Source organism: Myotis nattereri, assembly GCF_964212035.1.
Source record: "Myotis nattereri genome assembly, chromosome: 2".
Lineage (NCBI taxonomy): Eukaryota > Metazoa > Chordata > Mammalia > Chiroptera > Vespertilionidae > Myotis > Myotis nattereri.
In genome coordinates this window covers 97,921,790-97,946,710 of record NC_138076.1, presented here as the reverse complement: position 1 = coordinate 97,946,710, position 24,921 = coordinate 97,921,790, and the positions used below count along the sequence as shown (strand labels likewise).

At 41.0% G+C, this 24,921-nt stretch overlaps 1 protein-coding gene across 1 annotated transcript in view; it reads right to left on the bottom strand.

Moving 5' to 3' along the window:
* Positions 1 to 345: 345 nt before the first annotated feature.
* The window catches only part of RFC3 (replication factor C subunit 3), a 47,285-nt gene continuing 22,709 nt past the window's right edge, over positions 346 to 24,921 (bottom strand). The window contains exons 4-9 of the mRNA XM_081083034.1: positions 23,579 to 23,676; positions 12,691 to 12,872; positions 10,071 to 10,207; positions 9,883 to 9,981; positions 5,734 to 5,803; positions 346 to 1,088 (exon numbers count right to left, since the gene is read on the bottom strand). Coding sequence (XP_080939160.1) covers positions 897 to 1,088; positions 5,734 to 5,803; positions 9,883 to 9,981; positions 10,071 to 10,207; positions 12,691 to 12,872; positions 23,579 to 23,676 — 778 coding nt within the window. The 3' untranslated portion in view covers positions 346 to 896. The remainder of the gene's footprint in view (positions 1,089 to 5,733; positions 5,804 to 9,882; positions 9,982 to 10,070; positions 10,208 to 12,690; positions 12,873 to 23,578; positions 23,677 to 24,921) is intronic.

Genomic DNA, 24,921 nt, shown 5'->3' with positions numbered 1-24,921 from the left:
CTTACCCTAACCGGTTTGGCTCAGAGGGTAGAGCGTCAGCCTACAGACTCAAGGGTCCCGGGTTTAATTCCGGTCAAGGGCATGCACCTTGGTTGGTGTGCAGGAGGCAAATGATCAATGTTTCTCTCTCACTGATATTTCTCTCTATCCCTTTCCCTCCCTCTCTGAGAAAAAATCAATAAAAATATATTTAAAAAATATATTTAAAAAATATATATGTAATTCTTGGTTGAGGAAAATATTACTAAAGGTAATGACTTACCAAATAGTTACGTACCTGTGGCCAAAAATACTCAACTGGAGGATAGAAAATAATCTCTGCTTTATTAATTTTTTATTTTTGTTAATCCTCACCTGAGGATATTTTTCCATTGATTTTTAGAGAGTGGAAGGGAGGGGGAGAGACACAGAAATATCAATGTGAGAGAGACACATCAATTGGTTAACGCCTGCATGCACTCAAAGGGGGCCAGGGGTAGAGCTTGCAACAGAGATATGTGACCTTAACCAGAACAGAACCTAAGACCCTTCAATGGCAGGCAGATGCTCTATCCACTGAGCCCAAAGATTAGCACTAATCTTTGTTTTTCTATGTGCAAATTTCCTTCAGCAGGTGAGAGATTAACTGGAAAATGGGAGGATCAACATTGCATATTTGGATAGCAAATTTTTAAAATAAAATCATGGACTCTGAAATTTCTAGTTGTGCCCTTTAAATATACTTCAATAGTATAGGAATAATTATTTAACTTAGAGAGTAATGATTAATGGTTCACAGAGGAATTAAAAAAGGACATGATTAAGTAAAGTTAGTTTATTTTACCTGCAGCTCCTGCAATATAAACTGAACGTAAATGCTGATAGTGAGACATATAAAGAAGAATTACTGGTAAATGTCAGAACATCATGCCTTCCAATCCATCTTCCATGAACTTCTTATAAAGTGCCATAAATTTGGCCACAAATGCTTCCAAGTGATAAATGGCTTTACTACCCAGCTGCAGACGATGTTCATAGTAAGCTGCCATCTGGGCCACTTCTCCTTTCAGTTGTCCATCACAATTATGTAAAAGTTCTGAGAGAAGGCCCTAAAGAAAGATAATTAGTAATTAAAAAATTATTTTAAAAGGATATTAGCCAAACAAGGTTTATTTCTCATTCAAAACAGAAGTAAATCTTAAGTTAAATATGTTCAGAACTACATGATGCATATTCTTCAAGTCTCACTTAATGAAAACATGCTTCAAGTGAAACATGTTCTTTTCTTATGTGTGAAATCCTGAATTTTTTTATATTCATCCAAAAGCAAAAAAACAAAGTGTACTTTTCTATAATGTAAAAATGTGGCAATTATTTAGCATAATTCAATACTTAAATGTACGAGGATGCAAAGATGTAAGTACAAAGATGCTTATTACAACATTAATTATAATAATCTATATGGCAACCTAAAGTTCCACCAATACAGACCACATTTAAAAAAATACAACTATAATATACAATGGAATCCCATTCATACATTAAAAACAGTAAGGTAGCCCAGCCAGCATAGCTCAGTGGTTGAGAGTTGACCTATCACCCAGGAGATCACGTTGATTCCTAGTCAGGGCACATGCCCGGGTTGCGGGCTCAATCCCCAGTGTAGGGCATGCAGGAAGCAGCTGGTCAATGATTCTCTCTCATTATTGATGTTTCTATCACTCCCTCTCCCTTCCTCTCAGAAATCAATAATAAAAATATATTTTAAAAAAAGAGAGTAAGGTAAATATGGACTGTCATGAACAAACACACGTTACAATGTTGAATGAGAAACATAGTGCAGAAGACTGTCAAGGTTTGTGAAACTACACACACACACACACACACACACACACACACACACACACACTATGGGCTTACAGACAGTCCTCGGGTTATGTCAGACATACGTCGTTTCATGGTTACGTCACCACCTTCCATTTATTTATTAAAAAAGTTCCGTCATTTTGACATATGTACATACCAGTAGCCCAGTGCACGAAATTCATGCACGGGGGAGGGTGTGTTCCTCAGTCTGGCCTGCACCCTCGCCAATTTGGGACCCCTCAAAGAATGTCCTACTGCCAGTTTACAGGGATCAGGCCTAAACCAGCAGTCGGACATCCCTCTCGCAATCCGGGACAACTGGCTCCTAACCGCTCACCTGCCTGCCTGCCTGCCTGCCTGCTGCTAACCACTCTGCCTGCTGGCCTGATCGCCCCCAACTGCCCCCCCCCTGCTGCGGGCCTGCTTGCCCCCAAATGCCCCCCCCCGCCAGCCTGATCACCCCAAACTGCCCCCCCTGCTCGCCCCTACCTTCCCTCCCCACTGGCCTGCTCATCCCCAACTGTCCCCCTGCTGGCCTGCTTGCTCCAAACTGCCCCCGCACACTGTCCTGATCACCTCCAATTGACCCCCATTGATGGCCTGCTTGCCCCCAACTGGCCACCCTGCTGGTCTGCGTACCCCCAACGGCCCTGCCCCCCACCAGCCTGATCACCCACAACTGCCCTCCCCTCTTGGCCTCTAACCGCCTCGACCTCAGCCCCGCCACCATGGCTTTGTCCAGAAGAACATCTGGAAGGTCTCCCAGTCTAATTAGCATATTGCTTTTATTAATATAGATATATTTGTCTGTAAATATGATTATAATTGCAGATATGAGTAGGACCAGGTAAAATTTTATAGAATGGGCCTTTTATTACAGATGGTTTGCCATGCATGCATTTTTTCTAAAGAAGTAAAAATTACTTAAAAAATTATTTCAGGAAGACTTCGAGAAATTTACAGTATCTGCTTTTCTTCCAAGAAAGTTGTCACTTTTATGCCAGAGTGAGAATTATTTGTATGCTTTCTATGTCAGCATTGGGCCACTGTGACTGGGGGGCACTTAGCTTGACTTGAGAGTAATTATCTGGCTCACTGGCTGGGAGGGAGGGTGTGTGGCAGAGGAGATAACTACTGGGTTCTGGATTATTCATAGATTGCTGACTTTCTGATTGATTGTGCAAGCCCCTGCTTTTATTGATGTCCACCTTCTATTGACAGACATCTACCCTGGGAGAGAAATGAGATGAAAACTCTCTTTCTTTACATTGTAAAAAGCATTTGAATTCCTAAGCTGTGATAAGGCCACCCAGCCATCCACAGTCAAGGTACACATTTCATGGAGGATGTTCCCACTCTTTAATAAATTAAAACGATTTTTTTCTTTTAATTTCAACTTTCTTCTATAACTGTTTTCTTGTTACTTAAAAGCTAGTTTTTTTGAAACTACTTCCAAAGCTTTTCAAGCTGTATTATGTCCTTGGAATGAATTTATAAATAAGAATTGAGACTGGCCGGTGTGACTCAGTGGTTGAGCATCGACCTATGAACCAGGAAGTCACAGTTTGATTCCAGATCAGGACACATGCCCCGGTTGTGGGCTTGATCCCTAGTACGGGGCGTGTAGGAGGCAGGCGATCAATGATTCTCTCTCATCATTGATGTTTCTATCTCTCTCCCTCTCCCTTCCTCTCTCAATCAGTAAGAATATATTTTAAAGAGAGAGAGAGAGGAGTATGTATGTTTGTAAATAAGAAGACATGTATTTGATGCTCTTAGAAAGTCTTACTTTCATTAAAACTTGTGCAGTATAGGGAACTCCATAGATTCTCTTAATTTGAAGAAAGTTAGAAGGAAAGGTACTAATTCAGAGTTCCTTGGGAAAATGTGTCGCTTATATATTATTTTGTTTATTTTTTTTAAATCAAAAGCTGAAATATTTTCTATTCAGAAAATATATTTGGATCTAAGTATCTTCTATAATTTTAACCCTAAAATATCAATTTAAATATTTTAAAAATGGTTGCGATGTTTGTTTGTTTTAAATAAGTTAGGTTACTGAAGTTCTACATGTTACTGGATCACCTGGGGTAATCTTCTGATTGGAAAATTAAGAATTATAGTCAGAGGGGAGGACGTGAGAATTTTTAAAGAACATATTCAATTTACTTTAGAAGCTGAACCTCTCTTATCATGTGACTTGTTTTGTATGTTTTTTAAACTATATTATAACATAAGCATTGGTGCTATTGGGACAACACAGTGACAGTTGATTCGGGTCATTTGAATGTCACCTGTCTGTTTTAATTTGTATGCTTGTTTTGACTCTGTCATATGCTCAAACTTCAGTGGAAGTCACGAGAACCTATTATTTTTGCCTGCTCCCTCCTTTACGTTGGAAATATTCTTTTTTACTCAGAGGGACCTTAACTTTGATGTAAGGGATTGTTTTCGTTGCCAACTGTTTTCTTCCTTGCCAAGTAAGAGAGTTGTTGTGAACTCTTCAGTGATGCCTTCCCCAGGAGATTTGCAGATGTGGTTGGGAAAAGTCATTTCATCCCCAACCTTTGCATGTCAGGTGCTGGGGTGCCGGGGTGCCGCCTCGCCTGTGCCCTGGCTCTCCTATCCCGATGTGGCTCTCTCCCCCTCCGATCGCCATGGCAACCACCAGACCACTGGTCTCTCTCCCTCCGATCGCCATGGCGACCACAGGATGCAGGCCAGGCGGCACGCCTGGCCCCAGCTCTCTCTCCCTCTGATCGCCATGCAATCACAGGGCCGCCTTTGCCCTGCCACCCAGCTCTTGCTTGCAACCTAGGTTTCTGATCACTGTTCTTCCATCCTTCCCCTTTCGCCTCCCATCATTGCACCTACACCTACGTACGCAAATAACTGCCATCTCTGTTGGCAGTTAATTTGCATATCGCCCTAATTAGCCAATGGGAAGCATAGCGGAGGTACGATTAATTACCCTTTTTGTCTTTTATTAGATTAGATGTGCTCTATGTTTTTTATTATTTATTTACCACAAGTAAAAGTCAGGAATTATCTTTCTTTTAAATTTTTTTACTGTTTCACTTCATTACTGCTGTGTATGTGCTCTATGTGAGTGACATAGGTGCTTATGTAGGTGGGTTCGACTTATGGCGAAAATCGTGTTATGTCGCGCCGTAGGAACGGATCTCCAAGGTAACTCGAGGACCTACTGTATTTCCATGTGAACAGAATAGAGGTCTGTTAAAACTGGTTATCCTTATGGAAGTGAAAGGGCAGACCTTCATTTTTTTTTTGTATAGTTGGGTCACTGAATTTTTTCATGTTAATATTACCATTTAAATACAAATAAACAACAACAAAAAACCCTGCATTTCCTAACAAATCAATCTAGCTAGGTAGGTAGCTGACAGACCAACTCTAAAGCTGTGCCTTACAATATATCATAATTCAGATTCTGCCTACACATTTAACCTCATTTCCCATGTTCATTGAATCTAGTAGTCTGAAATACTTGTTCCCCAGTCATTTACACAATTCCCTTCTTTTAATCCTTGAAGTCTCAGCTTAAGCATAACCTTCCTCAGAGAATCTATTGCTGACCTTCCATGGCTCCACTCTCCCTTATTTCACCTTGTTACTTCTTTCTTAACACTTAAAACATTCTGAAATCCTTTTGCTTCTTTACTTGTTTCTAATCTGACCCTACTAAAATGTAACTTCTCTGAAGGCAGGACCTTTCCTGTCTTCTTCATCATCCCCCTTATGATGCCTGACATACAGTAGACACTCAAAAAATATCTGCTGAATTAATGAACTGTATAAGAAGTGAGTGTTATCTTATGATTGCAAATTTTATGCTTATAAAAGATTCAAGATGTGAAATCAGGTTACCTTCATTATTATTTCAGGAGGAATACAATGAGTTAAAAGCTCATAGAGTCTTCCACGAACTTCAAGGAGCCTACATAAAACATAGTAATATTTTGTGATAAAAATAAGAGGTAATTTTTCCAAGTACCTACTGTGCTGTTTAACTTTATGAATTAAACAAACAATCCAATACAAACATTTTCTTAAATGGCTTATCATACTTAGCATACACATACAGAAGCTTTTTCTAATTTCAGTTCATTTTTTTTAAAGAAAATTTACAGAACTCTTTTAAAGTTAGACAAAACTTATATTCAGTATTATATTAAGACTTCATGAACAGTGAAGGTTGAGTTTATTTCACACCATGGACTTTAGCATACTTTCATGACACACTAAGTAATATGTTTATTTTTTCCCACCCAAATAAATGATACCTAGAACAGCTAGAAAATAATCATAAAAAGATTAAAGAATCACTGGTCAATTACACAAGTGAGCAAGGGATATAAGGATGATATCTACAATAATAAACGCATAATATGCTAATTAGACCAGACAGCTGAACAACCTTCTGGACGTCCTTTGGACAATCTTCCTGACAAAGTTGCCGTGGGCAGGGGCCGAGGCAGAGATGATTAGGGGCAATGAGGCAGGCAGAGTGGTGAGGGCCAATCAGGCAGGCATGCAGAGTGGTTAGGGGTGATGAGGCAGGCGGGCAGAGGCAGTTAGGGGTGATCAGCCAGGCAGGCGAGTGGTTTTGCACTCTACTGCCTAGAGTGCAAAAGCAATATGGCAAGGAAACAAAGATGTCCTGTCATTATAGGTAAGCATAAAAACAGGCTGCATAAGTCAACATGAGCATTTCCACTCTGAGCCTTTAATTCTAGACCCCTCTCATAAAATTTCTCTCCTTCACAAGAGTAGAGAGAAATATACAAGGCATTTTAAGACAGTAAGGAAAACAATGATCATTAAAATTCTAAACACAAGAATCTTTATTTCTTCCTCTCTCCCTCTCTCTCTCTCTCTCTCTATACACACACACACACACACACACACACACACACACACACACACACACATATAAACTAGAGGCCCAGTGCACAAAATTTGTGCAGGGGAGGGGGGTGCCCCTCAGCCCAGCCTGCACCCCAATCCGGGACCCCTCAGGAGATGTTCGACTGCCAGTTTAGGCCCGAATCAGCAGTCGGACATCCCTCTCGCAATCCAGGACCACTGGCTCCTAACCACTCATCTGCCTGCCTGTCTGATCGCCCCTAACCACCTCTGCCTCAGCCCCCGCCACCGTGGCTTTGTCGGGAAGGAAGACCGGACGACTGGAAGATGTCCCGTCGACCTGGTGTAATTAGCATATTACCCTTTTATTAGTATAAATATATAATTTACCTACCCTAAAGGGGAAAAAAAATGTTCTGAATCATCACTAAAATAATATCACAGATGTTCTATTATTTCAGATTAATCAGGAAAGTGATTTATGAAAGATTTCTTAAAAGTAGAAGTTCAAACCCCATTCTGGGAATCCAGGACTATGAAGCTGTGCCATAATAAAGCTTAATAAAAGTTGTTTTTGTTTTTAAATCCAGCATGTTTTTAAGCACTTGCTATGTGAAATATACTATAACTAATAATTTAAAAATCAGTCCTCACACCAGCTATGAGTGGGTATTATCTCCATCTATTTTTAGATGAAAAAACTAAGACTCAGGTAGTTTAAGTCAACAAAGTTGACCACAGCAGAACCTTGATTTAAGCACAGATCTCTCTTACTCCAAAGTCTATACCCTTCCAATGTCTGACAGGCATTTCTCTAACACAGGGTGGGGAACATCTGGCCCACGGGCCTTATTTGGTCTTGTCCTGCCAAGGCATTAGGGGTGAATTAATTAAATGCTTGACCAAATATAGAAGGTTAATTTTTAAGTTGATAATTTCACATGGCCCACAAATCATGTTAGAAGTATCCAAATGGCTCTTGGCAGAAAAAAGGTTCTCTACTCCTGCTCTAATCCCATACTCTATACGAAGTTTACTGCAGTACACTATTAATTCCAAACACCATCACTTTGTTACTGAAAAAAACTTAATGTTCAGAGATGTTAAGCTTCCATCAAAACTCATATGGTGGAGGTAGCCTTTTAATTCAAGTCTGATTCCAAAGCCCTTGATTATTCTTGGACATGGTAGTGTATCTCAAAATTAAAACATGATTATTAAAGCATAATAATAATAATTTCTACTACTATCATCAGTTTTTTTTAAAATCACAACAAAAAGAAGGAAGTCATCTTCAGTTTAGAAATATTTTACAAAACTAAGACTCATTAGACATGTTTTGTTTGAATTTTATCTTTAAAGGCTGACATTTCTTCAATTACTCAGCATTGTACAAAATGGATTGTACACTTTTTCCTAAAGTCAAGGTTTCTTTTCTGAAGAGACTATTTTATGATACTTGACACTTGTTGCAAACTATTCAACTAAAATAATTGAATGGGAATCCAAAGCAAACCCTGATGAAATACTAAGTACCCATTATATATGACTATACACCTCCACTAATCTAGATGATAGCCAAAGAGTACATATTATAAAATCCTTTGAGGACTCTTTTATAAAAATTAAAATTCATATCTGATGAATAAACGAGGGAAGCTTAAATTTCAGTGGTTGCACTCAATCTATTCTGTTTCCTAAAACAATCACTTACCTTCTATAAAATCTAAAGATGGTTTCTAGTTCTGACAGACAGTAAGAGTAGGAGGCTGTGTCTTGGTGAGCCCAAGGAACATTCTCCAGGATTGCCAAAGGGAGTGGATCTTAAACCTATCACTCTTGATTTAGAGAAGAGCAGATTGCCCTTCTCAATCAAAGCTGTCATAAATCAAACAACTAGTGGTTGAAGCATTTCAGTATGGCCACTCCTGAGTAACAGACACACAGAAATAAATGGAATCAACTGTGTATCGGTGTGTCACAATACACTTTCTAAATACTAACGGCATATACACAATACTATTCTTAACAGAACTATATCATACCTAAAAATTAGTTAAAGTCTGACTCATAGTCTCGTGTCTTTCTAGCATATGAGGTGTCAATTATAAAGCTATATATTGTTTTTTATATTAAAAAACTAGAAACATAAGTCATCTGCAATCCTAAAAGAAAAACTAAAAATTCCAAGATGTGTTTTAATTTATGTATAAGTTCCACATTTACATGTAAACAGCTTAATAAAAGCCATTATACCACACCAACTACAGTCAAATGTTGGTTCTCTCGAACATCTTCCATTTCAAACAATTTGGTTCTAGACCAAGGTGTTCATGAAAAAAATGTTTCAGGTATCAAACAAAACTTCAGTTCTTGACCAACAACTCTTTCATGCTGACACCTGTATCATCAGACACTTGCCTCTCAGGCAACAAAGGAGAGAATACATGAGTATGAGACAATATACTGCTAAACTTCGCGTTAACATCTCAGGAAATTGTGCTATTAATATTTTCTTGTTTTTGTTGTTTTTGCCTTTGTTACTGTCTACTATTATTAAATACATATAGTAAGACACCATGGGTTCTAAGGTTAGTGATAGCAGCAAAGTGGAAACTAAAATTGTGAGAATAAAAACTAGAGCTTAAAAAGATATAATTGCCAATTATAACAGAGGTGTTCACATGTCTGATCTGGCTACTGAGTATGGTAAGGGGAATGGACAATTAACACAATTTTAAAACATAAAGAGGCCATTAAGAGTGCTGACTTTGTTAAGTGAAAGTGCTCACAAAACAATTTTCACAGGCAACTGAGAAAGGTAAAAAAAGAAACATTTGGGGGTCTGGAATGGATTAACTCAATTTACATTATTTCTAATGGGAAAAAATAATTAGGTTTTAAAACAAATTGCTTTTCAAATAGCCTTCTGGAACGAATTAAGTTCGAGAACCGAGATTCCACTGTATTCTAAATCATTAAATTTCTAAAATTTTATCCTCCCCCCTTTTTAAAAGTTTAATCTTTAGATTCACTACTTAATTATAAGTCTAAATTGCATGGTGCTAATAAAAATCCACTACCCTAAAACTAGAATAGCTGTACTACCTTGATGACCAAACTTTTACAGTCATCTTTTATACTGGTTACCTTTGTGGAGTCTGCTGACTGACAATAGCATTGGCAGTCTCCCTCAGATACACCTCCCAATCTGTTTCAGGGATTTCTTGATCTTCGGTAAAAGGATATCTATATGACAAAAAGAAAACACAATAAACTAAATGGAAGCATGCTTATTATCCAAAATGTTTCTGGTGCTAACTGCCTCTTTAACTCACTGTTGAACTCTGCAGGCTTCACACATGAGTATGGCTTTTCTGAGATTTCGGCACGACTTCTCTGCAAGTCTACGAGCCAGTTGTGAAGGGAGATTCAGACCTTCCTTCTTGCACACAGTAGATAAAACATGGCAAATCTACAATAAAATAATTTTTTAAAATGAGCAATCTGTCAAACAGTATATTGAAATAATTTCTGTTGATAACATCTTCATAGATCCCCACTTTTTTTGGTTACTATCCTACCCAAACCCACATTCTCCTTCAGCAGGAAGCCAGGGATCTTGCCTAACTATTAGGAAAAGGAGCAGCTGGTTCTGCAACTGGGAAAAGACCTGGTCCCAGGTCCAAGCCTTCCAATCTCCTCAGGGCAGCTGAGAGGAGACACAGGGTCCCAAGTTGGTGGCAAAAACAGGGCTGCCAAGTTGAGCCACCTGGCCTGAATTCCACACAACTAAGAAGGCCTTATTTGCACGGACTAAGACAAGAATGGTGTCCATGAGAGTGGTGAAACTGGTAATCCTGCCTGCTTTATTAACCCTTTTAACTGTATTACTCCTAAAATTTGTACAACTGAGAGATAAAATAAAGGTATTTTACAACTTTGCAACTAATACAATGTCACATATTATCCATACTTTGCATAAAATTGCCCCAAATTACTAATGGCAGGAAAACTCCTTATTGTGAGAATTAAAAATTTTACTGATAGCTATTAAGAATATCTCTCTCTCTCACACACACACACACACACACACGGGTGGGCAAAAATAGGTTTACAGTTGTGAGTGACATTCTGAGTTAAGAAAGCTACTATAATAATTATCACCTGTATGTTTTTTTCCATACAAACAACTGTAAATCTACTTTGCCATTCCTATATATAATGTTCTTTCACCTAACTTTGGTCCCTTACCCAAACAGTTGGTATTCTCACATCATCTCCTGGCAAAACCTATTTCTTCCATACTCAAGTGTCCTCCAAAGCCAAGTACATCAGGTTGAGGCAAAAGACACTAAATACCTAAACTCTCCATAGTTTAGTAAAATTCATAATATAGTGAAATCTCAGTTCTCAAACTAAATTCATTCAAGAAGACTGTTCAAGAAGCAATTTGCTCAAAAACTGAATCATTTTTTCCCATTAGAAATAATGTAAATTCAATTTATTCGTTCCAGTCCTCCAAATGAGTCCCTGTTTTATATACAATACATGTCTGGTATACTGTTTACTCTATAAAGAAACACTTCTTTTGTTAAATTTATTAAACCACCCCCTACTAGCCTTAAAGAAATCACTTTACCACTCACTCCAGGGGTGTGTTTCAGGAAGTCAGCATGCAATGTCTTTGCTTTTTCACATATCACTGCCTTGGAAATGCAGTCACACATTAACTGATTTTTCTTTATCTAAATCAACAGTTTTTCTACCTCTTCAATTGCCTGTGACCACTGTTTCTTTCACACCCTTAGAAACATTAGAACTCTTGATGGCCTCTTTATGTTTTAAGGTTGTATTAATCATCCATTTTACCAGCAACAAAAACAAAAAGATAAAATACTATTTAATAAAGATGTAATATGCAAATTGACCATCACGCCCTCACACAAGATGGCCAGCCCCATGTGGTCAAAAATGGCCACAAGATGGGTAGCAGGGGAGGGTAGTTGTGGGTGATAAGGTCAGCAGCGGAGGGCAGTTAGGAGCGACCAGGCCGGCAGGGGAGGGCAGTTAGGGGTGACTAGGCCTGCAGGGAAGGGCAGTTGGGGGTAACCAGGTCAGCAGGGGAGGGCAGTTGTGGGGAACCAGTGGCCTACAGGGGAGGGCAGTTGGGGTTGACCAGGCGGCTGGGGAGGGCAGTTGGGGGTGACCAGGCCTGCAGGGAAAGACAGTTGGGGGTGACTAAGCCAGCAGGGGTGGGAAGTTAGGGGCAACCAGGCCAGCGTGGGAGGGCAGTTGGGGTCAATCGGGCTGGCAGGGGAGGAGTTAGGCATTGATCAGGCTGGCAGGGGAGTGGTTAGGGGATGATCAGGCTGGCAGGCAGAAGCGGTTAGGGGCAATCAGGCAGGTAGGAGAGCAGTTGGGAGCCAGTGTCCTGGATTGTGAGAGGGGTGTCCGACTGCTGGTTTAGGCCCAATCCCACAGGGACACCTCCTACCCCGCCCCCAAGGGCACGAATTTCATGCACTGGGCCTCTAAGTAAATAAATAAAACCACAAAAATATTCACAATACAATTTCCTGAAATGTTAACAATGTGAGGTTTAGGGGTAAACTGACTAGCATTCTCTCCTTTGTTTATTGCTTTTTCTCATGCTGAGGCATCAGCATGAAAGGGTTGTTCAACAACTGAGACTTTTTTTTAAGGACAACTTGGTTGAGAACCCAACTGTTAGAAATAGGAGACATTTGAGAACAGAGGTTTGACTGTACCTACTCATTTAAGGTAAACAATAATTTAAAGCAAAGAACACTTTTCCTATATTGGTATCTACTACTACTGGTATTTACTACTATATATATTGGTTTTTGCATCTACTAATGATTAGCATCCAGACCACAGATGTTCCTGAATTACTGACACACTTCACTCCAAGTGAAAACAAATAACTTGACTTACATCCTCAATGCTGGGAGCAGGCACACGAATTGCCAGACATCGACTACGAATAGGTGGTATCACTTTAGATGTAGAATTGCAACACAAGATCAATCTGCAGGTAGACATATACTTTTCCATGGTTCTACGCAAGGCATGTTGAGCATCTCTGGTGAGTTTGTCAACCTCTGTCAACAAAACCACTGAGAGGAGAAACAAAACAAACTTTAACTTGCATAACTATATGCTTCTCCCTCTTCATTATTCAGCATGAAATCTTAAATAATAATCCTGATATATTACTCTTCCCTTTGACAAGGACATATTGAAGTTACAAGTACAGTAAAAATAACTTATTTTTATTTTCAAAATTCTGTAAGACTAAGAAATTCTAGGCTAAATGAAGTTAAAGAGGTTAACTTACTATAGAATTCATTATAGCCTTTATAATATTTACTAGACACCTGGTGCACTAGATTCATGCACTGGGTGGGGGGAGGGTCCCTCAGCGCAGCCTGCACTCTCTTGTAGTCCAGGACCCCTTGGGGGATGTCCGCCTACTGGCTTAGACTCAATCCCCCCAGACATCACTCTCATAGCCCGGGGCTCTCACAGTCCAGGACCCCTTGCTGCTTACCACCTGCCTGCAGCAGAGGTGGGAGAGGCTCCCGCCACTACCGCTGTGCTCACCAACTGTGAGCCTGGCTTCTGGCTGAGTGGCGCTCCCCCTGTGGAAGCACACTGACCAACAGGGGGCAGCTCCTGCATTGAGCGTTGTCCCCTGGTGATCAGTGTGTGTCATAGTGACCAGTCATTCTGCCGTTAGGTCAATTTGCATATTATGCTTTTATTATATAGGATATGCACTAAAAAGAGAATCACCAAAACAAGGATGTATGGTGCTATATTTTCCAAAAATATTTTACTATCTCAGTAGCACATGACTGTGGAACATCTTTTAATCAGGGGTGGGGAACATCCAGCCCACAGGCCATATAAGGCCCATGAAATAATTTTGTCTGGCTCTGCCAAGGCATTAGGAGTGAGTTATTAACTGTCTGACAAATATAGCAAGCTAATTTTAAGGTAATAATTTTGTATGGCCCACAAATGATGTTATAAATATGCAAATGGACTTTAGCAGAAAAAAGATTCCCACTGCTGTCTTAAATCATAGCATTCTAAGGAATACACTTTGGAAAACAACTGCCACAGGGATGTAGCAAACAAGGCATAAAGACATCTGGTTACTTGTATAGTAAGTAAGTTTCTTCCTGGTCATAATTAGTCTTAAGACTAGGCCTTAAATATTTTCAAGAATAACATGTAGGTAGACTGAATCCAACTGCTGTATTATTCATTATACCAATTTTTGTCAAGCAGATGGCAGTATTCCAATCTCTCCGATATAAACAGACAGGACTAAATATTCCAGACCAAAGACCCATGGACAACATTTATACCAAAACATAGTAAACAAGCTTTACCTAAGAACCCCAAATATTAGAAAGTGAAAATACTGGTAAATGACTATGTATGGGGAGGAAGTGGCTAGGACAGCTGTGGGCAAACTATGGCCCGCGGGCCGGATCCGGTCCGTTTGAAGTGAATAAAACTAAAAAAACAAAGGACCGTACCCTTTTATGTAATGATGTTTACTTTGAATTTATATTAGTTCACACAAACACCCCATCCATGCTTTTGTTCCGGCCCTCCGGTCCAGTTTAAGAATCCATTGTGGCCCTCGAGTCAAAAAGTTTGCCCACACCTGGGCTAGGATCTAGTAGGTTTCTGACAGTCTTTAGGGCAGGAGAACCCTAAATCACCCACAAGAAAACTCTAGAAAGCATCAAGGGCTAAGATGAGAACAGAATCCATAGGGCTGAGCTCATGGCTGAGAACAATGGAACCTTGATGCAGTAAGGTTTGGCAGAGCACAAGACTGAAAATAACAAAATGGAGTGCCCCTCTAAGACAGTGTTTCACAATGAGGAGAAATTCTGGACAGAGAATCCAAACTGAACAGAATAGGAAAAAGAGAGACAAAAAGATTGATCCCGAAATGTGACTAAAATAGAACCAAACAAAGTAGCAAAATCCAACAGATACAAAAAATAAATCTGGTAGTCAGAAAATAGAAGCATATCTATAAATTTAAAACATGACCAAGTGAGTTTTACTCTAGAAATGCAATGAAGTTTCATTAGGAGATCCAGTAATATAATCCTACATAATAAAAGCCGAATACGCTAAGTGTCCAGTTGAATGGTCGGCTGTTCAACGAATCAAAGCATAATATGTTAATGCCGCTCAACTGCTCGCTATGACGTGCACTGACCACCAGAGGGCAGACGCTCCAACCAGTAGGTTAGCTTGCTGCTGGATTATGGCCAATAGAGACTGAGAAGATGGGCCAGACACGCCCTGGAGCTCTCCTACGGTCCCTTCCCAGCTGGCCAACCTTCCATGTCCCTCCCCGGCCCCGATCATGCACCGGTGGGGTCCCTTGGCCTGGCCTGTGCCCTCTCGTAATCTGGAACCCCTCGAGGGATGTCAGAGAGCCGGTTTCAGCCCAATCCCGCAGGCCAGGCTGAGGGACCCCACTGGTGCATGAATTCCTGCACTGGGCCTCTAGTGTGTGTGTGTGTGTGTGTGTGTGTGTGTGTGTGTAGAGGTAATATGCTAATTTGTCCTAACGGTGTCCCAGTCACGACCGTTCAACAGGCTGCATGCACACAGGATCTGGAGGGTGGGGATGGGGGCAGGGACTTGCGCCACTGAGACATGAGGCTGCCGCCAGGGGCAGTCCCCCCAGCAGATGCACACACAGGCCCACTGTGCCTCCTGGCCTGGAAGGAGGTGTCAGGATGGGGGCAGGGCCTCGGCAGGGATCTCTCAGCACTCCTGTGCCAAGGTCTGAAGGCGCGGAGAGAAAGGGAGAGCAGGTGGGAAGTTAAGAGTGTTTAGGCCAGGTGGGGAGAGCAGATAGGCAGTTACAGGGATCAGGCCAGAAGGGGAGAGCAGTTAGGGGCATCAGGCAGGTGAGCACTTACGCGTCAGTGGTACTAGATTGCGAGGGATCCCAGATTGGAGAGGGTGCAGGCCAGGCTGAGGGAACCCCGCCCCAGCCCGCGGGGCCCCCCCAACCCCCCCACGCACAAATTTCGTTTACCGGGCTTCTAGTGTTATAAATATTGTAAATGTGCAAATGGAATTTACTAGTGACCTGGTACACAGATTCGTGAACATTGAAAGGAAATCTATACTAATAAAATGATAATATGCTAATTAAGGCAGACATCTTCCAAACGACCTTCTGGACCAGAGGCTGTGAGGGCCGAGATTCAGGGAGCCAGGGATGGCTGCGAAGGGCCCAGGCTCAAGCCAGTAGTGGCAGGAGCAGCAGGCTAATGGGGACAGTGCCTTCCCCTGATCCACCAGGTCACCTGATGCAAAGGGAGGCCAGACTGTGGCTTAGGCCGGGGGCCGAAGCAAAGGCTGTTAGGGGTGATCAGGCCGGCAGGGGAGCAAGTTAGGGTCAATCAGGCTGGCAGGGGGGCAAGGTAGGTGCAATCAGGCAAGCAGGCAGAGGCAGTTAGGGGCGATCAGGCTGGCAGGCAGAGGCAGTTAGGGGCGATCAGGCTGGCAGGCAGAGGCAGTTAGGGGCCATCAAGCAGGCAGGCAGAGGGGTTGGGACAATCAGGCAGAGGGGTTAAGGGCAATCAGGCAGGCAGGCAGAGGGGTTAGGGGCGATCAGGCAGGCAGGTGGGCAGTTAGGGGCCAGCGGTCCCAGATTGCAAGTGGGAAGTCTGACTGCCAGCAGTTGGATATCCCCCGAGGGGTCCCAGATTGGAGAGGGTGCAGGCTGGGCTGAGGGACCCCTCGCCATGCACTAATTTCATGCACCGGACCTGTAGTTAATTAGAAGGTGGCTGGTGGGGGAGGACTGGGCAAGACGGGCCGGACACGCCCTGGAGCCAACCTCCCATGGTCCCTCCCTGGCTGGCTACAGCTGGGGTGGCTCAAGGCTCAAAGGGCATCTGTGGAGTGAGCGAGTCCCTCGGCCTGGCCTGCAGGAATTGAGCTTAAACTGACTCTCTAAAATCCCCTGAGGGGTCCCGAGTATGAGAGGGCACTCTGCAAAGTTGGTGTCATATAGGGTGTGGAACGCAAACACAAGTGTGTAGTAAGCCAAATTCGAGGCTGACAGTACCCCAGCAATAACATAACCCACGGCTGAAGGTGGAATTGCACGGTCCAGCGAGGAATCAGGCTCCCTCCTGTTTTCGAGGTGCATTACCCGAAAATCGCTGCTGCCAAGTTACTGCAGCTCGGCAGCTCCTGCGTTGAGCTTCTGCCCTTGGTGGTCAGTGCGCATCATAGTTATCAGTCAGGCAGACACTTAACATATTAGATACACACACACACACACACACACACACACACACACACATGCAGACTAGAGGCCTGGTGCACGAAATTCGTACACTCGGGCCGGGGGGCCGGGTCCTTCAGCCCAGTCTTCACTCTCTCACAGTCCGGGAGCCCTTGGGGGATGTCCAACTGACAGACATCCTCAGCGCTTGAGCTGCCCTCTTGTGGTCAGTGCGTGTTACAGTGACCAGTTGTTCCACTGTTCAATTTGCACATTAGCCTTTTATTAGTATAGGATTATACTAATAGACTTAAGAAGAAAAGTCATAAAAACACATTCATTCATGAATGCAAAAGAAGCATTTGAAAATTTTAACACACATTCATGTTAGAAACAATAAAATAAAAAAACTATGGATATTTCCTTACCGTGATATACCTCAGGTCAAAATCTAGCAACTATCTAAATGGTGAAACCTTAGGGCTTTCCTCTTTCCAGAGTTGTGACAAAAGCATTCAATATCTCTACTCCTATTACCCACTGTATTGAGGTGATGCTAAACATGGTTAGACAAGAGAAAGTAGTTAAGGCCATATAAATTGGATAGTAAAAGGGAAAACTGTCTCTATTTACAAATGATATGAATGCATATCTGAAAAACCCAAAAGAGACATTGTAAAGACTATTACAAACAGTAAGAGAATTTAATAATGTAGTAGGATATAAAATCAAGACATAAATATCAACAGCTGTCAAATATGTAAACAAAAAAGCAAATATAAAACAATTCATTTATAGTGGCAAAAATAAATAAGTAAATATATTTATTTTGAAATACAGACTGAGGAGGAAGATAACAGCCAGGAATGTACACAGGCAATTCACAAAACAGTAAAATGAGCAATGAACAAAATAAAAAATTACCAGATTTACTAAAAACAAAAACACGCACAATTTATTTCCATAACTAAATCTGAGAAAGATGAAAATTTTCCCAATGTTGATGAATACTGGGAAAAAACAGGACCTCCCCATTACCACTGATAGTAGTATAAACTTATACCATAATTCAGATGAAGAATTTTGCAAAAAATATCAAAAGCACTAAATATTGGCATATTTATCATCACAAAAATCTTCCATAAGAATGTGTGCATAGATACGATATGCAAAATGGCGGTGGAATAAGTGGAAGCAACAATGACAAGCTCCCAGGATTAAACTGAAATTACAACTAAAATACAGAAAAACCATCCTGAATAGTCAACTGAAGACTAGCTGGAGAGAATCCTGATAACCAAGGATGGAAAGTGGAGACCACAAAGAGACTGGTAGGAAGTGCAGAGGTGCAAGAGGGCTAGCGGGGCTCCCACAGACATCAGCTGAAGTTCTGGAGGGATATCTGAGCTGTTGGGGGAGAGGGGAGTTCCTACTGAGAACTCTGGAGTCTAATCCCCAAGCTGGGCCCCCAGCTAAGAGCACCAGAATTGAGAAGGGTTCCCACATATCATGTCTGTGAAAAGCAGCCGAATTGCAGTCTGCCAGGGAGAGACAGCTGGAAATGCAGGCACCTTCTTAAAAGGCCAACTCACAAAATTAAGTGTGCACCCACTCACCATGAACTCCAGCAGAGGGAGGGCAGAGTGCACTGGAGCTGTAGGAGCAGAAGTCAGGGTTAGGGGCTCTGGGGTTAGAGCTTGGAATGCAAACACCACAGTTTCCTGAGCCAAGTCATTCCCTCATATGGCAGAGGACATCCATCACCAGCAGACCATTACTATCCAGGCAGGTTTTGTCCCTCTGGGGAGCAGGGGGTTGGGAGGGGGAACAACTGCTTTTTTTATAAAAACTCCCAGCAAAGTGGGAATAGAGGGACCATCCATTAACATGATAAAGGCCATATATGACAAACCTACAGCCAACATCATACTCAATGGGAAAAAACTAAAACATTCCCCCTAAGAAAAGGTACAAGACAGTGATGTCCACTTTCACCACTCTTATTCAACCCTAGTGGCCCGGTACACAAAATTTGTGCACATTAAAGGGGATTAATTAGAGGAAATATTTTAATATTGCTATTTGCCCTTTCTCTATAATAGAAGTGTCAGAGATGAAAGAAACTTAGTAACATGTACATGAAAATCTTCCTTCTGTCAGAGTCTGGGGTGCACCACGGGACCCAGATTCAAGTCCTCGCCCACCCATGTGTGCCTCGAAATTGTGTGAGACCCAGACCCGGCAGGCCCCACCCCCATTGGGCTAGATCCAGACCCGATCAGTCCTACCCTTGTCAAGCCCTGCTGAGGGAAGGGGGGGGGGGGGCGTGGCCTGGGGTCCCTGCTGATTGCTCGTTAAGGCTCGTTACAGAAACTCGGCCTCTGCTGTAGGTGCAGCCATCTTGTGTTACAGAAACCCCTTCTCTGCTGTGGGTGCCAACATCTTTGTAGCGAAGTGACGATCAATTTGCATATTCCCACTTTATTATATAGGATAGTATTGGAAGTCTTAGCCACAGTGATTAAACAAGAAAAAAAAAAAGCATCCAAATTGGAAAGGAGAACGTAAAACTCTCATTATTCGCAGATGACATATTGTACATAGAAAACCCTAGAGACACCATCAAAAACACTACTAGATTTAATAAACGAATTCAGCAACATAGCAGGATACAAAATTAACACCCAGAAATCGATGGCATTTCAATACACTAAAAATGGATTCTCAGAAAGAGAAACTAAACAAACAATCCCACTTACTATTACCATAAAAAAAAATTAAGATACTTAAGAAGTAACTTAAACAAGGAGGTAAAAGACTTGTACTCAGAAAACTATGGGACGTTGAAAAAAGATAAAGACAAGTGGAAGAATCTTATATAATAAAAAGTTAACATGCAAAAATGGTTGTCACACCCTCACGCCATAATGGCTCAGACACTCAACACTGGGGAGAGAGGAATGGGGACCAGCCAAGCACAAATGAGCTCCCAAGAGAGGAATGAGGACCAGCCAGGCACAAATGAGCTCATGAAAGAGGAATGGGGACCAGCCAGGCACAAATGAGCTCCCAAGAGAGGAATGGGGACCAGCCAGGCTGTGGCCCAGGAGAGGGACAAGCCGCCTGCTCCACGGTCACAGGTGCCTGTGGCTGTGGCCCGGGCAAAGCCGCCTGCCCACAATCCCCTACAGCTGCGGCCTGCCCGGGCGAAGCCGGCCTGTGTCCTGGGTGCCTGTGGCCAGCCAGAGGGAGGGAAGCCCAGGTCCTGGGTGTGGGGCTAGGCAGAGGCGGTTAGGGGCAATCAGGCCAGCAGGTGAGCAGTTAGCGGTGATCAGGCAGGCAGGCAGAGGTGGTTAGGGGTGATCAGGCAGGCAGAGGGGTTAGGGGTGATCAGGCAGGCAGAAGAGCAGGTAGAAGCGAGCGGTCCCAGATTACAAGAGGCAATCGGACATCCCCCAAGGGGTCCTGGATTGGAGAGGGTGCAGGCCAGGCTGAGGGCTCCTCCCCCACCCATGCACAAATTTCATGCACCAGGCCTCTAGTATACCATATTCATTGATTGGTAGAATTAACATCATTAAAATGTCCATACTACCTAAACCAACTTATAGATTCAATGCAATCCCTATTAAAATACCAACAGTATATTTCACATATCTAGAACAAATACTCCAAAAATTAATATGGAACCAAAAAAGACCCTGAATAGCTTCAGCAATCTTGAGAAAGAAGAACAAAGTTGAAGGGATCATAATACCAGATATCAAGTTATATTACAAAGCCACTTTGCTCAGAACAGCCTGATACTATCACAAGAATAGGCATAAAGATCAATGGAACAGAACAGAGACCACAGAAATCACACCAATTGATTATGCTGAATTAATATTTGACAAAGGAGGCAAGAGCATACAATAGAGTCAAGACAGTCTCTTCAATAAACAGTGTTGGGAAAATTAGACAGATGCAAAAAAATGAAACTAAACCAACTTACACCATACTAAAACTAAACTCAAAATGAATAAAAGATTTAAATGTAATTTGGAAACCATAAAAATACTAGTCTCAGACATCTCTCATAGCAATATGTTTACAGATACATCTCCTAGAGCAAAGGAAACTAAGAAGAAAAGAAACAAATGGGAGTACATCAAAAGAAAAAGCTTCTGAATAGTGAAATAAACCATCAACAAAATGAAAAGGGATCCCACTGTATGGGAGAATATATTGGGCAATGATACATTTGATAAACGGTTAATATCCAAAATATATAAGGAACTCATACAATGTAACAGAGTAAGATAAATAAGCCAATTAAAAAATGGGCAAAGGAACTAAATAGACACTTCTTCAAAGCAGACATTCAGATGGATAAGAGACATACGAAAAAATGCTCACAGTCACTGATCATTAAAGAGATGAAAATCAGAAGGACAATGAAGTATCACCTCCCATCTGACAGAATGGCTACCATCAACAAATGGCAAGTGCTGGCAAGGATGTGGCAAAAAGAGATCCCTAGTACACTGCTGGTGGGAATGCAGACTGGTGCAGCCACTATGGAAAACAGTATGGAGTTTCCTCAAAAAATTAAATTATGTAACTGCCATTTGACCTAGTGACCCCACATCTAGGAATATATCCTAAGAAACCTGAAACACCAAACAGAAAGAAAGTATGCTCCCCTATGTTCATAGTAGGGCAATTTACAATAGCTACGATCTGCAAACAGCCCAAATATCAATCAATAGATGAGTGGATAAAAAAGCTATAGCACATTTGTACCATGAAATACTATGCAGCAATAAAAAAGAAGCATTTCTTACCCTTTGAGACAGCCTGGATGGACCTGAAGAATATTATGCTAAGCGAAATAAGCCAGTCAGAGAAAGGTAAGTATCACATGATCTCACTCATATGTGTGAACAAAATAAACTGATGAAGAAAATAGGCCTAGAGCAGGGGTGGGCAAACTTTTTTACTCGAGGGCCACAATGGGTTCTTAAACTGGACCGGAGGGCCGGAACAAAAGCATGGATGGAGTGTTTGTGTGAACTAATATAAATTCAAAGTAAACATCATTACATAAAAGGGTACGGTCTTTTTTTTGAATAGTTTTATTCATTTCAAACGGGCCGGATCCGGCCCGCGGGCCGTAGTTTGCCCACGCCTGGTCTAGAGATATAGAAGCTTGGAAGAGACTGTGGAATCTTAGAGGGAAGGTGGAGAGAGGTGGATACAGATCAACAAAATAAGTTGTATGCATATAATCATTATCCATGGTCACAGACAACAGGGTGGTGAAGGCCTAGGGTGGTGGGCGGGGGCAGCTGGCAGGTCAATTGTGGGGGAGTAAATGGGATGTATGTAATACTTTCAACAATATGGATTTTTTTAAAAAGAATGCGTACATGTATATATGCATATAAATGATAATGGAAGTTAATGACAAATGCACCACAATAAGTTTATCTCAACGGTGGGATTATTGCTTATTTAATTTTTTTTGTTTATTTAGATCAGTGGTTCTCAACCTTCCTAATGCCGTGACCCTTTAATACAGTTCCTCATGTTGTGGTGACCCCCAACCATAAAATTATTTTCGTTGCTACTTCATAACTGTAATTTTGCTACTGTTATGAATCGTAAATATCTGATATGCAGGATGTATTTTCATTGTTACAAATTGAACATAATGAAAGCATAGTGATTAATCACAAAAACAATATGTAACTATATATTCAATATGTGTTTTCTGATGGTCTTAGGCAACCCCTGTGAAAGGGTCGTTCAAGGGGTCGCGACCTACAGGTTGAGAACCGCTGATTTAGATATTTGATAATAAACATATAACTTTGGTCCTAACAACAGTTATTTTTTTTAAATATATTTTTTATTGTTGATAGTATTACAAATATGTCCCATTTAAATCATGTATCTACGAAGGAAAAATACCACATGATCTCACTCATTCATGGATAATAGAGACCATTATAAACTTTTGAACAATAATAGATACAGGGGCAGAGCTGCCTCGAACAGACTCAAACTACAGCAGGAAGGCCTGGGAGGGTGGGGGGTCAGGAGGCGGGGGGGCAAGAGATCAACCGAAGGACTTGTATGCATGCATATAAGCATAACCAATGGACATAAGACACTGGGGGATAAGGGAGGCCAGGGGATTGTCAAGGGAGGGGGGAAAAAAAAGGAGACATATGTAATACTCTTTGTAATACTTTAAGCAATAAAAATAAATAAATAAATCATGTAATCTTAGCAGTACAAATAACCCTCTTTCCACCAAAATTCAATTCCACAGAACTGTATGTAAACTCCCATGAGAACAGAGATCATGATTTTCTTACTTTTAGATTTCCTACCCCCAAAAGTAGCATAATCCTTGACAGAGTATAAATGGTTAATAAATATTTGTTAAATGGATGACATTTACAAATTCCCACTACATTTTCTCTCCTTTGCATTCCTTACAATTTGAGTGTCTGTCTAATGAAAATAATTTTTTTTATCATATACCTTTAAAGTCTCTTTGAGAGTTTGTTTCAAGTTGCTGTGATTGTGCCACTGTTTTCAACATCTCCTGAATTACGACCCGGTCACTATTTCCAGCATCACTATATAAACAGAATAATGATTAAAAATACACACACACATCACTAACAAACAAAAGTAATGATAAAAAAATACACACGCACACAACTTCAAAGTATTATGCCCTTATTGTTAATGTTATTATAAGAAAAACGTTGGATATTAAGTAGTTACAATTTTAATCAAAATTCATAAAACCTAATTACATTCACAAAACATTATAACTGAGATATTTTAGGGTTATTAAAAATACTAACAATGTTCCATATTTAATACATTGTATGCAGGAAACGTATTTATACGTTTTACGTTGACTGGTAGTAGAGCGCAGGACATGTATTAATACGTTTTTTATAGACTAGCGGCAGAATGCGGGTAACGTATAAATACGTAAACTAAAGTTATCATTTTACTGAACGTTGCCATTTGCGCAAAAAATTAGCAAAAATGGCCCACGCCACCTGTTAGCGCGCGATAAAAACTACCCGAAAACAATGTGTTAATTACAATTTTAATCTCTGAAAACACTAAGTTTACCATTACTTAAAAAGAGCAATAACTAATAAATAACAGTTCAATTACTTTAACACTTCTGTATACACTATAGTTACTACCTCGTTACAGCTAATTTTCTTGATTATCTAGAATTACTCAAAATATAGAAATAACTATTTGAAACAAATTTAACTTCCATTCTTCTTCCCCATCATCAAAACAGCAAAGATCTGAGAGAGAACAATAGACACACCTGCTCCCAGCACTAGCATGGAGCTGACTCCCTTAGCAATGGGATGGGATAAGCAAATGGAATTTAAGATACAAAGTCAGAACTCTATAAGATGTTGACCTATTATAGGCATTATCTATCATTTATACCCACATATTGCTTTAGCATTTAAGTCATGTGCCTCACAAACCAACATAAGTCACTGGATTAATTAAGGCTGAATGTCAATTTCAAACATCTGAAAAACAATCAGCTTAATTTCTAATTGACTATTCTTGCTACAGAGGAACTCACAATGAGAAAGAGGGCAAAGCAATCAGTTTTATTTTCCCAGCCATCAAATCTTTCTCAATTCACTATTAGGTCAATATACCTACAGTATTTTTTTATGATAATTTTTTAGTCAAGAATCTAAACCATTTTCCTTTTGTCTATGGAATTAAAACTTTTTCTACATTTATGATCAAATCCTTCCCACCAACATTATTTCTCTTAATTTTCTTTGACATACCTAAGGAAAATCCTATGTGCTTAAAGGCTA